The sequence below is a fragment of the Grampus griseus genome (genome assembly GCF_964374135.1).
Source record: "Grampus griseus genome assembly, chromosome: 20".
Taxonomy (NCBI): domain Eukaryota; kingdom Metazoa; phylum Chordata; class Mammalia; order Artiodactyla; family Delphinidae; genus Grampus; species Grampus griseus.
The window spans coordinates 38,668,510-38,682,598 of record NC_139014.1 but is presented as its reverse complement, the minus strand read 5'-3'; the positions used below and the strand labels follow the sequence as shown (position 1 = coordinate 38,682,598).

General features: G+C 56.5%; 1 protein-coding gene across 4 annotated transcripts; it reads left to right on the top strand.

The window, feature by feature from the left end:
• Nucleotides 1-180: 180 nt before the first annotated feature.
• On the top strand, nt 181-13,607 carry ATPAF2 (ATP synthase mitochondrial F1 complex assembly factor 2). 4 transcript variants are annotated; one of them, XM_082679203.1, is made up of 8 exons: nt 181-262; nt 6,287-6,331; nt 6,573-6,718; nt 7,714-7,811; nt 9,216-9,296; nt 10,819-10,931; nt 11,276-11,391; nt 12,787-13,607. In XM_082679203.1, the coding sequence occupies exons 3-8, from the start codon at nt 6,710-6,712 to the stop codon at nt 12,922-12,924; spliced, it is 555 nt and encodes a 184-aa protein (XP_082535329.1). In that variant the 5' UTR covers nt 181-262; nt 6,287-6,331; nt 6,573-6,709; the 3' UTR covers nt 12,925-13,607. The 4 variants fall into 4 exon arrangements, with proteins under 4 accessions (XP_082535329.1, XP_082535327.1, XP_082535326.1 ...); XM_082679201.1 differs by having other exon boundaries at nt 210-496; XM_082679200.1 differs by having other exon boundaries at nt 210-496; nt 6,284-6,331.
• Nucleotides 13,608-14,089: the final 482 nt, after the last annotated feature.

The following is a 14,089-nucleotide window of genomic DNA, read 5'->3' as shown; positions in this document are numbered from 1 at the left end:
CCGGGGGGCGGGAGCAGGCTAGCGCGGCGCTTCTGCCTATTGGCGGGCGGAGACAGCACGTGGCGGGCACCGAGGCCCTCTGGGACTTGTAGTCTTCTTCCCGAGGCGCGGCGCGGGGGCGGGGCCTGGGCGTTTGTGATACTGATTGGCTGCGGCGTGCGCTGAGGCGCGCGGCGACGGCGCGCCGCGAGTGTCGTGCGCAACATGGCGGCGCCCGGGGAGGCTGAGGATGCCGGCGGCCGGTGAGAAGTTCCGGTCGCCGGTGAGAAGCTTCGTGCGGCCCGAGTGCGCAGCGTGCGGTCCCTCCGCTCAGTGTTCCTCGCGCTCAGATCTCGCGCGGTCGTTCTCCCAGGCCCCCGCGCGATGTGGAGGAGCTGCCTCCGGCTGCGGGGCGGGGGTCGCCACCTCCTGAACTGCCCCCGGGGTGGCCTCACCGCCTCCAGGGGGCCCGGGCCAAAACCCCCGGCCCACGCCCGGGCCTACGCGCCCCCAGCAGGTGAGGGAGGCCAGGGCGGAGCAGGCTGAGGAGTTGGCCGTACAGGGTCACAGGTCGGAAGGGAAGCCCCGGCAAGAGCAGGGACCGACCCAGAGCGCACGCGCGTCGTTTTCTTTAGCACGTGTGGCTTTTTTCTCTTCCGTTAGGAAAGCAGAAGTCATCCTTGTTTTCAGGCGGGGAAATTCGGGTTCTGGGTCGGGATTGCCCCAAGGGAGAAGAGCAAACTCTGAGAGGTTTGCGGGGTAAAGGCCGGTCTGCCGGGCTGCTTTCTGTGTCCCCGCGACCCGGCACCGAAGGGACCTGGAGCCCAGGCTTTCAGTCTTTCATCCCGGCCGCTGTCTCCGCAGCTGTCCTGACCCTTCCTCCTACTGCCTTCCCACGACCCTTGCCATCTGCTAAGGAGTTAACACCCCGTGCCTCTTCCTCCCCTTCCAACTCAGATGAGGCTTAGGAGAAGGTAGTGGCTCTTTCGTTGCTTCTGGGGAGAGGTTTTAGGGGTAAGAGTGGGAGTGACTCCTTTGAGTGAACGATAGTAAAGCTCTCCTTCCAGTCACTCAGTATTGATGTGCTGAGGGCGGGAGGCACCGTTGTCTTCAAGAGAGACGTAGCCTCTACCTAGGTGATGTTCAGCGTCGAGTGCAGAAGGTTATAACACCCTGGTTAAACAATAGCCTATATCCTGCGTGAGGAAGGTACAAAGAAGCACCTATTCCCACCTTGGGGGTTTTGAGGGTCTAGAAAGGGTCTTGGGTGAAAGGACATTTAAGCTGAGTCTTTTTTTTTTTTTTTTTTTTTTATTTTTTAAACATCTTTATTGGAGCATAATTGCTTTACAATGGTATATTAGTTTCAGCTTCACAACAAAATGAATCAGTTATATATATACATATGTTCCCATATCTCTTTAAGCTGAGTCTTGACAGACGAGAAGGAGCTCGGTGTAGAGGAGCAGGGAGGGTGGAACGTGGGCGGCTGGAACACGTCCAGAGGTGGCAGCGGGTGAGGGAGCTCGCTGTGACACTGCCTGCTTCAGGAAATCTAGAGCTCCACAGGCAGCTTGGTATCGTGGCAGAAGCACATACCTGGGGTCTGATGCTGCTGAACCAGGAGCTGTGTGATCTTAGGCATGTGACTGCTTCGATTGGACATCATTTTGGTCTGTGAGTTGAAGGGCTAGGTTGTCTCTGAGCGCCCTTCTGTTCCATAATTTTATACAAATAGGGAAGAGGAATGGATGTAGCAGGGAGCAGAGATCTCTCTTGTCAGGGCCCAGGTGAAGGGCCTGGAGGTGATCCATGAAGAGCCAGTAAAGGGGAAGAAGGAAGGGCAGTGACCGTGTGATTTATGATAAGAAATGTACACATTTGGTCATTTTCTTGTACTGGCATACGTCTCCTAAAACCTTTGTAGCTTACTAAGTAATGAGAGTTATCGGAGAATCTTTTGTTAAAGTAGTCGGTCTTCTGTCCTAAAAGAGCTCCAGAGTGATAAAGGTGAAAGGAGGGTCTTATTACTCATAACAAGCCCCTTTCAACCACACCTGAGTGTATGTTAACAAGGTGACTTTTTCCTTAGGGAAAGCCCCTAAGGATGGCGGCTGATTGCCAGGGGAACCAAACACGCTGGATTAGAGGGTTGGAAGTTTCAGCCCCACCCCCTGACCTCTGGGAAAGGGAGAGGGATTGGAGATTGAATGGAGGTTGATCACTAATTACCTGTGATTTAATCATGCCTGTGTAATGAAGCCTCCATAAAACCCCTGAACTATGGGGTTTGGAGAGCTTCAAGGTTGGGGAACACGTGGAGATGCAGGGAGGGTGCCCAGAGAGAGCATGGAAACTCGGCACCCTTTCCTCCATACCTTGCCCCATGCATCTCCTCCATTTGCCTGTCCCCGAGTTGTATCCTTTTGTAGTAAACTGGTACTCTAGTAAGTAAATTGTTCTCCTAAATTCCGTCAACTGCTCTAGCAACCTATCATGCAGGACATAACTCTTGTAAGACTGAGTCCTTAATCTATGGGATCCAGCGCTGTCTCCAGGCGGGTCGTGTCAGAATTGAGTCAATTTTAGGACACTCAGCTGGTGTCTCAGTTGATCAGTGGTATCCGATCGGTAGGGATCCCTAACCCTAACCGCCCCCCCTCCACGTTTGGAGCATAGTATCTGTGTGAGTGTGTAAAGGAAAACGGGAGCGTTGTTTTTCCTTTACAGCACCCCAGGGAGGCAGCACACGAGTGAAGGGGACACGTTCAGGAATTCCCTTAAGTTTCCTCAATCAGAGGGTTCATCCAGTTGGTGGGTGCCACTCGCCGTCATGGTGGCACTGACCTGCCCCTGTTCCTTTCTACTGCAGACTTGCTAGCTTCGGCTCTTGGTAGGTAGTCAAACGTGGAGGAAGATAAGAGTGGGTGAAAGAGTGCTGAGCAGTGGGACGGAGCGTCTCGCACCGACCTGAGCGCTCTGCTTTTCCGACTTGAGCGTCTGTGCGTCTTTGGAGGAGTGGAAGTTTAAACCCAAGTGGTGGCTTCTCCGTGAAGACTTGGAGAGGCAAGTAGATTGAACTTGGCTCCTTAGGGACAGCTGTGCCATTGAAGGTTGTCGGAAGGCGAGGAGGGGGTTAGGAGAGGGTCACCGGGCTGTGTGGCGTCCAGCCCCGTACCAGCCGTTGGAGCCGTCAGCCGCTTAGAGGGGAAGGTGTTCAGAGAGGCTGCCTGTCGAGCTGAGGACGACACCGGTGAGGGCAAGGCTGGGGGTCTCCTCTGTTTACAAGTTGTCTGTCGCCTGCACAAGTGGTTTAGCTTCTCAGTCTCTGCCCCGTCTTCAGAGGCTGCTTGTGCTGGGTTGAGGCAGATGCTGTAGATAAGGAGGCCGGCCTGCCACCTGTTTTTGTTAATAAAGGTTTATTGGAACCCAGCCCTGCTCATTCACTGACATGCATCTAGGGCTGCTTTCACCACAGTGCAGAGTTGGCTGGCTGCACAGAGACTGGATGGCCTGCAAAGCCTGAAATACTTTATTTGGCTCTCGGCAGAAGTGTGCCAGCCCCTGCTCTGGATGCTAGAGCGATTTGGAAAAGAGGTGCGTTGAAGGATTTTTTAACAGCTTTATCGAGCTGTGATGCACTTACAGTTCACTCACTTAAAGTGTACAACTCAGTGGCTTTTAGTATACTCAAAGGGATTGTGCAGCCATCGATTCTAGAACATTCTTATCACCGCAAAGAATCCCTGTACCCTTTAGCTACCGCTCTCCGAGTACCCCCTCAATCCCTCCAGGCCTAGGCAGCCACTGCTTTATTCTCTGTGTCTGTAGATTTCCCTAGTTTGGATATTTCATATAAATGGAATGTGGTTTTTTTGGACTGGCTTTTTTTCATTCAGCATGTTTTCAAGGTTTATCCCAGGGGTAACATGTGTCAGTACTCCATTCTCTCTCACAGCTGATAACATTCCATTGTAGGGACACACCATGTCTTATTTATGCAGTCATCCATTGGTGAACGTTTGGGTGTTTCCATCTTTTGGTGTTCTGAATGCCTCTGTAAACACTTGAGTACAGGTTTTTGTGTGGGCATATGTTTTCGTTTCTCACAGGCAGGTATCTAAGAGTAGAATTGCTGGATCAAATGGTACCTAACTTTCTGAGGAACTGCCACCCTGCTTTCCAAGGTGGCATTTCCACCAGCAATGTATGAAGGTCCCAGTTTCTCAGCCTCCTTCCCAACATCTGTCTTTTTGGTCATAGCCATCCTAGTGGGTGTGAAGTGGTGTCTCGGGGCTTTGCTTTGCATTCCCCTGATGATGAATGATGTCAAACATCTTTTCGTGTGCTTTTTGGACACTTGTACATTTTCTTTGGAGAAATGTCTATTCAGATCCTTTGACCATTTCTTAGTTGGGTTATTTCTCTTTTTATTATTGAATTGCAAGAGTTCTTTATATAGCTGGCCCGAAGATTCTGAAACTTGAAAACGCTCTGTCACAGCCGCCCCAGGATTATGGGTAGAGGGACCCCGAGTCAGAATCTAACTTTAAAGCTTAAGGCCCGCCAGGTGGCACTGTTTAGAGAGAGAAAGGTATTGAGGCAGCTCTGGGAAGGCACGTCCTCTGTTCCTGGTGCACCGTGGTGGTTGCAGTTCTGAGGCTTTGAGTCTTTCCAAAGCAAAGGCCAGCCCGGAAATTGAGGCTGGTAGAAGGATCACTCACTGGTCTGTGAAGCCTGGGACAGGAGGAGGAGTGTCCGGGGAAGTGACACAGAAAATCGCCTGTTTCTTTATACGTATTGAAGCAGCCTCGCAGGAGAAAGGGAGCCAGTGGACATTGATTTCCAGTTCAGCACTCTTCACAGGAGCAGCTTGTTAATGTTCCCGCTTATATAGCCTGGTTTCTTGTGGCAGCTTTTAAAATTCAATGCTTTTTCACATACCCATTTCTTTGTATCTACATAGTCCTTAAAATTGTCACTTAAAAAGCACCAAGTGTGGTTTTGCTACAGAAACAGACGTTCTGTAAAGGGAGTGATTCGTACTCATAATAGACCTGTTCTGTGTGATCCTGCCTGTAAGGATGGGGTTTCCGTTGCTGGTAGCTCGCCCTCTGTCACTGTTCTGTGTGATCCTGCAAGACTAGCCTGTCTCCTGCCTGTAAGGATGGGGTTTCCGTTGCTGGTAGCTCACCCTGTGTCACTGAGGATGTGGGTGCTTCACAGGCTCCTAATCTCATGACTTGTCTTATGAGACCCAAGACCTTGGAGGGTCCAGAGAGAAAACCTCCATCTTTTGACATTGTTGGGGAGCATGGATCCCGCCAAGTGAATTTTCCAGATCCTGGTCTCGTTGCCTGTGTGAACCCCCTACTTGGCTCCCCCACCCTCCTCGCTGGGACCTGCCGGCCTCCTCCCCAGATGTGGGCCTCTGCAGCCATCGTGGGCGCACACACACACACACACACACACACACACACACTCTGAAAGCCATCAGCACGGTTGGGCCTGCCCTGCTCTTCTGCAGCTCTCAGGTGCCATCTGGCTGCTTGGAGGTCTTCCTTTGGCCCAGAAGAGATGAGTCTTCTTGGGTTTAGTGTCCGTCTACCCACGAGACAGTACGTGCCTCGAAGCAGGGTAGCTTTGAGTCCTGCCCTGGAAGGGGGTTAGTCGTCACCAAGTTTGCTCCAAGACTGGAGTTTGCCCTCCCCTCAGCGCAGCCCTGAACCCGCCTGGCCGGCATCTCTGATCAGCACAGAGGTGGAATTGGCCAGGACAGAGGAGGGGGGCAGAGGTAAGAAGACCCCCTCGCGGGAGACATCGCTGTCCCGGCAGCTTTGGGAGGCTCAGCCTGTGCCATCAGTCTCTGCTCCGTCCTTTCTTTGACCGCCAGGTCTCTTGGGCCCATTTCCCATGGCCGTGTGGGGCGTGTGGTAGAATGCTCTGCTGTACCGGCAGGGTGGGTCCCTCCCCCAGGGATGAGTCAGCCTTCAGGTCCCCCCACCCCCCACTTCCTGCCTGGTCTGCTTTGGACGTGCTGCCCAGCCAGGCACTGGAGAACATGCTGGACATCGTCTGGGCACCCCGACCGAGGCCTCCAGACAGACGCAGGGGCCTCCAGTCTCGTGTCGGCGGGGCTGCTGCCCCTAGCCTCTTACTCAGAAGCCACTGATCCATGTGGAGTGGGGAGACCCTTGGGTGCTGTGTGGAAGTCGGGGTGGTCAGTCAGAATCAGCAGTGGTGGTACAGGCTCCTCCTGAGTCTCCACAGCATTTTAAACTGCGCTTTTGAAAAATCTTCCCAGCAGAAAGGAAGAGGTTCTATCAGAATGTCAGCATCACACAGGGTGAAGGTGAGTGTTTGGAATTTTCACTGCCTCTTTTGTTTCTGTGAACGGGTGGAAACACTTTTCACCTCCAGCCAGCTCCTCGGTGAGCTTGACCTTGGCGCTCTCGTGGGGTGTGTTTCTGTAAGCCACCCACCCCCCAGAAGGATCTCGGGGCGTCTTTGCACCAAATCAAGTAGCTAAACATAGGGGTGGTCACTCGATTCTGCTTATTAACCCCTGAGAGGTTTTCATCTGTTCTTTCAAGCTGGCTTTGAGATCAATCTGGACCACAGGAAGCTGAGGACTCCCCAAGCCAAGCTCTTCACCGTCCCCAGCGAGGCCCTGGCCGTCGCTGTGGCCACTGAGTGGGACTCTCAGCAGGACACCATCAAGACATACACCATGCACCTGGTAATAGGTCGCAGCCCGCGCCCGAGGCTGCCACGGGCTTCGTGGGGCACCGGGCAGAATTAGGGATCCTCTCCCGATTTCGATAAGGCCCTGAGGCTGTGGGCACCCACCCCACCCCCACCCCCAGGGCCTGGTTCCTCCCTGGGTCTCGGGACACAATCCTTCCCTGGCCGCCGGCTCTCTTAGTTCCCTCTGGGGCAGCCGTTCCTTTGTTTTGTCGGCTCTGAGGGTCTGTGATGGTCTGGGTCATGTGCTGGTCATGGACATGCTGGTCATGCCTGCTGTCCATCTCAGCAGCACGTAGCCAGCCTGGCCTCAGCTCAGTGCGCACTCAGCAGGGTTGGTGGCGGTGCAGACCCTCCCTGAGAAGCTGGCCTCCCTGAGGCCCTAGAGGAGCAGCTGGGGGAGAGGCCCACTCGGTCACCTTGGGCAACTTGCCGCCCCTCGGGCAAGGTCCCCACCCTGAAAAGTGGGTGGTGGTCAGGATGGGACCAGACGATGCGTCGAGAGTCTGTGCTTCCCGGCACATGGACCCAAGCCCCAGGCAGGCTTCTCAGCCTCTCTGCCCGCGTCCCAGCTCCCCTGGAGTGTCCAGGGAACAGGGGACACGGGCTGCAGACGGAGCCTTTGGGTAGCTCAGCAGCCTGTGGGCCACAAGGCAGATCTGGAAAAACTGTCCTGCCCCTGGGTTGGCTGGCTTGTCCCCTGCTTTCTGAGGCGTTGGGGAGTTGGCGGGTGAGCTTCTCAGCCGGATCCAGGAATGCCTCCACGTCGCCTTCGCTGGACCTGATCTCCCTGGGCCTGGCTTCCCACGTCTCTGTAATGGTTACAGTGATAGTACCTCCTGGAAAGGGTTGTGGTGAGGATTGAATTAAACACTGCAGAGCCTGGTAGTACAGAGACTGAGACCTTGGGGGAGTTCATTGTTCCTGGGGCCTGGGCGGTGTCCTCGGGACTGGCTGTGCTGACGGGCTCTCTCTCTGCCTTTGATCCAGACCACACTGTGCAACACGTCTCTAGACAACCCGACCCAGCGAGACAAGGACCAGCTCATCTGGGCAGCCGCAAAGTTCCTGGACACTGACACCGTCTGGTAATGGACGTGCGGGCAGCCTCCCCGGGGCCTGAGCGAGTTCCTCAGGCTGTTTGCCTGGAGCCTTCTCAGTGGAGGAGAGGGCAGGCCCTTACTTCCTCAGCAGTCAGCTGCTCTGCAGACCCCAGGCGGGAGGGCACGGGCTGCCCCAGCGTCGGGCCGGCCCTCTCCCACAGCCAGCAGCTGTCCCCTGGCCTGGGGCGGGATAGGCTGGTGGCCTCTGCAGCTCTCTCAGGCTCCAGGACCCAGGGGGTCATGTCCGGCCACCGCACGTTCTCATGTAGGTCGCCTGCTCCTCACTTGTCCGCTGGGTCACGGATGGCCCGACCTTGGCATCCAGCGGCCGGCCTCCTCGTCTGCATCCTCCCTGTGCCCGGGTTCTCTCACGGGTGGGTTGGGGATGTTGACAGGAAGTGGAAGGAACAACTGAGCAGCCCCATGTCTGCCGCCCGAATGCTCCGACACCCGGGTACCTCCAGGATGGCACGTGAAATCGGCACTGGGGCGAGGGGACAGAGGTGTCCCTGCAGAGGCCGCTGGCACTGCTGGTGGAAAGTCCGCGCTGTTTGCATTAGGGACCGTTTGGTTACAGGGAAGAGCACCCTTCCAGCCCAGCTCGGAGAAGGGGGTTTTCTTGGAGACCATCCCAGTACTGAGAGCAGATGCGGATGGGAGCCCTCTCTGCCCTGGGGGCCACTCCTCTCCCCTGGGCAGCCGCCTCCCCGCACCCTCGTGACCTCCCTGCCACTTCTGCTCACACCAGCCTGGCCTCCCCGGCACCCCCAAGGCTTCTGTCCCAGGAGGCCTTGCAGCTCAGCTCCCCTCAGCTGACCTCATCTCTGTTTCTTGGTCAGAACAGTGGTGTGGCCTGGCATCAGTGGTGCCGGGCAGGGCCGCTGGCGGCCGCATCTGTGGCTGGGAGGCACGTGGGCAGACAGGCAGCTGGCCCGTGGCCGGGGCGCCGCCTCTTGGGAGGGGCTGGCAGGCAGGACGAGTGACCGAGCTTCTGGCGCAGCATCCTGGGACCAAGGGGGTGTGGGTCTGGGGACAGTGTTAGTGTTGAGGGCAGCACCAGGGCAGCACTGCAGGCAGTGACCTGTCGATAACTGGGGGTGTTCGGGACAGTGGGTCTCAAAGTCAAACTTACGCAGAACCCCTGGAGGGCTTGTGAAGCTGCAGGTTGCTGGTCCACCCCCAGAGGGCGGGGCCTGAGGATGTGCGTTTCCAGCAAGGTCCAGGGTGAGCCCTGGGCCACACTTTGAGAACCACTGCTTTAGGGGAAAGGCTTGGGGGCGGGGGTAGGGGGTGGAGAGGTCTGCTGTTGCGTTTTGTGTATCTGTGTCTGTCGCTGGATGAAAGAATTGTACTTTTTTTATTAATGGAGGTGCTTTTGCACTGAATTAGCTGCAGGGTGGAAGAACCAGAGACGCTGGTGGAGCTGCAGAGGAACGAGTGGGACCCAGTCATAGGCTGGGCCGAGAGGAGGTGAGCCGCTCAGCGCTGGGCAGGCCAGGGTCCAGGCCATGCTGGACAGCCGAGGCCCTGAGCTGGTCAGCGTTCTGAGTTCAGAGCACCCAGGGGACTCAGGACAGGGCCACCTTGGGGGAAAATGCTGTTCAGTGCTTCTTCCCCCATTGGCTGTGTGACCTTGGGCTAGTGACTTGATCTCTCTGAGCTCCCTTGTTTGTGAGTGGGGCTCATAATCCCTACCTCCCAGGGTGTCGGGAGGTGTACGCGAAGTGATGCACCCTGCTTGGCACACACTGAATGCTCGCGTTGGCAGATACCGCCCTGCTCGTTGTCACAGTTGCTGTGCAGTCGTATACACAATCACAAAGCAGCGTGTGTGATCCTGACACATGGAGAAAAGTCTGGACAGGTGAACCTGTGGGTGGGAGGTTTCCAGGGATTGGTGATGCCCAGTGCTTTTCCTTAGCAGGAAGACTCTTGTGCAGAATTGAACAGGCCATTGATATGGCACAGTTGATTCAGTTTCATTTCATTCCCAGGGGATTCGCAAAGGGCTCTGACCCTGTGCTCCCTTGACCACGGTATTTTGTAAGTGTGCGTACATGGAGTGGTTTTGGCATAGCGTTTTTTATCTGTACACGTTTACAGAGCACCCACGATGTGTCGGCATCCTTGGGTTTTGTAGTAAGAGGCATAGCCAGTGTGCTGAAGGGTCAGATAAAACTGAACGACTAGATGCCACGTGAGAACCGCAAAGATGCGATGCCATTTTGGAGTCCAGTGAAATGGAGCAGTAGTTTGGTGCCTGCAGGCCTTTGCTGTGGTACAGAATTGTCAGCTTTTTGTGGCAGTTGAAATTTCTCACACGTAGCAGATTACAGGAAAACGTGGCCACTTCCTGTGTTCTATTTGTACTATTGGAAATTTCGGAAAGACTGTTTCTAAAGCAATGGGGAAAATCAGTGATATGTGAGAGGAAATTACAAAAATTGCTTTTATTCCATTGTTTTTTCCTGCATTTTGTGTAGTTAAGATTGTTCTTGAAAATGTATCGTTCTTGAAGCTAGCTCGTGTCCCAGACTAAAAACAGTGCCTCGTGTATGGTAGAGACTTAATAAATGTGTGAAAAAGTGATTGCCTGATACGGGACATACACGACTATTGTAAAGAAAACAATATTTAAAAGAAGGCTTTTATGGCTCACATGTGAGGACTTTTCTGCAAAGGTTTGAAACGCAGGCAGCCCATAGTTCTGATGGACGTTCAGGCCAATGAATTCGAATCTCAGGAGCTGTAAGTGACCCCCTGCTTCCTGACTTGCCAGCTGTGTCTCCATCCAGAGCTGTTTCTTGCCCTCTGCTCTTGGTGACAGAAGGTTACTAGGTCAGGAGGCCACGGACTGCAGCGGCAGGTGCTGTCCGTATTCCCAGCGGGCCCCTGAAGGGGCACACGTGTGCTCAGCAGGCTGGGGCTCTGCTTCTGGGCAGAAGCTGGGCTGCACAGCAGGACAGACAGACATGCAGCCTCTTCCTTTTAGATACGGCGTGAAGATCGGCTCCTCCACCAGCATCATGGGGCCCAGCATCCCAGCCCGGACTCGGGAGGTGCTGGTCAGCCACCTGGCCTCTTACAACATGTGGGCCCTACAAGGTACGTGGTGCTTCCTGTTGGCCAGGGAGGACGGGCCGGGGGTGGAGGGCTGTCATGCTAACCTGTCCCCTGGTCCACGGGCCAGCAGTTTCACACCCTTTCTGGGGGACGTGGCTCTCCCCTCTTCAGGAATCTCCATTCAGGTCTCCCTGGCCTGGCTCGGGTCACGGGGTGGAGTGCTCGCTCTGATGGGCCGGGGCCCGCCCCAGGCAGGAGCAGAGCAGGGATCCCCGAGGGAGAGCAGAGCGCTCCTTGAGAAGTGTGGCGAAGGCTCTGTCCCCCGCCTGGCGACTGCCCTGTGTGGGATGGGGGCCCCAGGTCCTGACCTGGCTGTGTCCCTGCAGGGATTGAGTTTGTGGTGAGCCAGCTCAAGTCCATGGTGCTGACCTTGGGCCTGATCGATTTGCACCTGACGGTGGAGCAGGCTGTGCTGCTGTCGCGCCTGGAGGAGGCCTTCCAGGTGAGGCGCAGCCCCAAGGCAGACTCCCCGAAGGGCACCCCGCCATGTACACGCGGAGCCCGGACACTAAGGCCCATAGAGGTGTCGCGTCACAATGGTAGCAAACCGCGGCGGTGCTGCTCAGCCCTCCCTCACCGCCTCGCCGCCTCTTCTCAGCACCGTGTCGGGTGAGGGCTCGTTTCCCATCTTGCACAGGAGGAATCCGAGGCGTGGGCGCCCCCTGAGATGATGCCAGAGGCGGGTCTTGGAGCCCCCCTCTGCGGGTGGAGGTTCAGGCCGGTTCAGGCATAGCTGCAGGCTGGGCCCCTCAAGATGAGCAGGGGCCACGTGGGTGCTTCTAGAAGGAGGCTGAGCCTGCACACCCGGACGTGCGCACGGCGGGCCCTCGGGGCTGCTGCTCGTGCACGTTTGGTTCAGGGGGCTCAGAATTAATAAGGCTTTGCTGCACTGCCATTTGCGTTTTTTAACTCAGAATGATGGTGTTCTCTGCAGTGCCCTTGTCATTTCTCCAGCCTCAGAAGGTTAACTGCTGTTACAAATTGGCTCCTAGCATGATGAAAACCCTTTTGTAATGACAGTATTTCCCAAGTTCGTCTAGTCATCGTTCAGGAAAATGCCAGGGGATAAAACTGCTTCTGTGTTGTGAGAGGCCGGCTACTGTCTGGTGTGAGAAAGGGTTGGATGGGAAGAGGGTGATCTGGGCCTGGAGGCGGCAGCCAGGAAGCCTGGTTTCCAGTCCGGGCTCTACTTTTGGCTGCGGGGTCCGAGCGGGGCCATCGTTCCCTGAACCTCACATTCCACCCACCGCAAAACAGTTCTCTGAGAGTATAAAACGCCCTTCAGATGTTCTGGGCCACCTGAAATGCAGGTAGATCTCGAGTTCCTGGGTGGGGGGCCCATGCCTCTGGGCCTCTGGCCAGGGAGGGGCCCACAGGGTGGGCTGGAGTCGCACTGACAGCCATGCTCAGGACAGGGCTCCTCCTGGAGAGAGAGTCTGCAGCCCTGCCCAGTACAGACATGCCGGCCTCTGCTGTCCTGGCCTCCCCCAGGAGCCCAGCTGCAGCGACCTTGTGGCCCTGGCTGGCTTATTCATCCCCCCGCCCCCACCGGGGCACTTACAGCCCTGCCCAGTGAGGCAGCTCATGGAGGGTGACACTTTGCAGACTGCCTCACGCCAGCCTCCCCGTGGGAAGGTCAGGCCCCTGGGGGAGAGGCACGTGTGGCCGTACCCGTGAGCACGGTGCCTGCTCTGCCCGCCCCCCCACCGCGTTTTCTCACCTGTCGCTCCCCCTGCGTGTCTCTCATGTTCGGGTGGGATCAGAGCCGACTCTCCTCAGCTATGGGACGTCGTGGCTCTGGCCAGTCACCCAGTGGCCTGTCCCGTCCTCCCCTCAGATCCAGAAGTGGGGCAACGTCGAGTGGGCCCACGACTACGAGCTGCGGGACCTGCGGGCGCGCACGGCCGCCGGCGCCCTCTTCGTGCAACTCTGCTCCGAGAGCTCGGCCGTCAAGCACAAGCTGCTGCAGGGGTGAGGCCGGGCCCCAAGCCACGCGGCTGGTGGAGGCCAGCTCGGGCCGAGGCAGGGGGCGTGGGTACGAGTGATTATATTGAACGATTCTTTGCCTCGAAACGCGTGGCGCCTCCACCCGTTGCTCCTCCCGTGGTCCCCGAGGCCACCCTGCCCACCCACAGGGCACGTGCTGCTTCCACCGGGGAGCTCTGCATGGCCCTTAGCCCCAAGACTTTTGTTTTCCGGTTTTTAATCAAACAGTCTTTTAAAACTGAGTCCCTCTTGGTCCGAGCCATCTGTTTCTGCTTGTTTGTTCCTACTGTTTTAGCAAAAATGATTTACTCTTAAAAATAGAAAGTAGGGTTTCCCTGGTGGCGCAGTGGTTACGAATCCGCCTGCCAATGCAGGGGACATGGGTTCGAGCCCTGGTCCAGGAAGATCCCACATGCCACGGAGCAACTAAGCCCGTGCGCCACAACTACTGAGTCTACGCTCTAGAGCCCGCGAGCCACAACTACTGAGCCCTCGCACCTAGAGCCCATGCTCCGCAACAAGAGAAGCCATGGCAATGAGAAGCCCACGCACCACAACAAAGAGTAGCCCCTGCTCGCCACAACTAGAGAAAGCCCGCGCACAGCAACAAAGACCCAACACAGCCAAAAAAATATATAAATAAATTTTAAAATATATATTTTAAAAAACAAAGTAAACGGTGTTCGTTGTTTCTGGGATAAAAGCCTGGGCGAGGCCACCTGATGTGCACGTGACCTGCTCAGGGATCCCAAGGTCCTCCTAACAGGGCCACTCACAGGGCTCCAGACTGCAGGTGGGGTCTCTGGGTGCCTGGGCCCAGGTCAGGGAGCAGGAAGAGTGTGAGTTTGGGGCACAAAGGCCTCGGAGCTGCCAGGCCTTGCTCTCCCCCATTCCGGGGGCACTGGCCAGCTCCCCGCAGGCCCCCACCTCGCACCCTGAGTGTGCTCGCCAGGGGTACTGTCACATCCCCACCTCACGGGTGACGCCCAGCTGTGCTCTCAGCTGTGGAGGGTCCTTGGGTTCCTGCAGCCTCCGCCAAGGTGGGCTGGCCGGGCCCCCAGGCTGTGCTGGGAGCTGTACCTGGGGAAGGGTCTGCCCTGGGCCCCGCGGAGGGGTGGCCGAGAGCCTAGGAGTTGCTCTCAGCAGATGCCAAC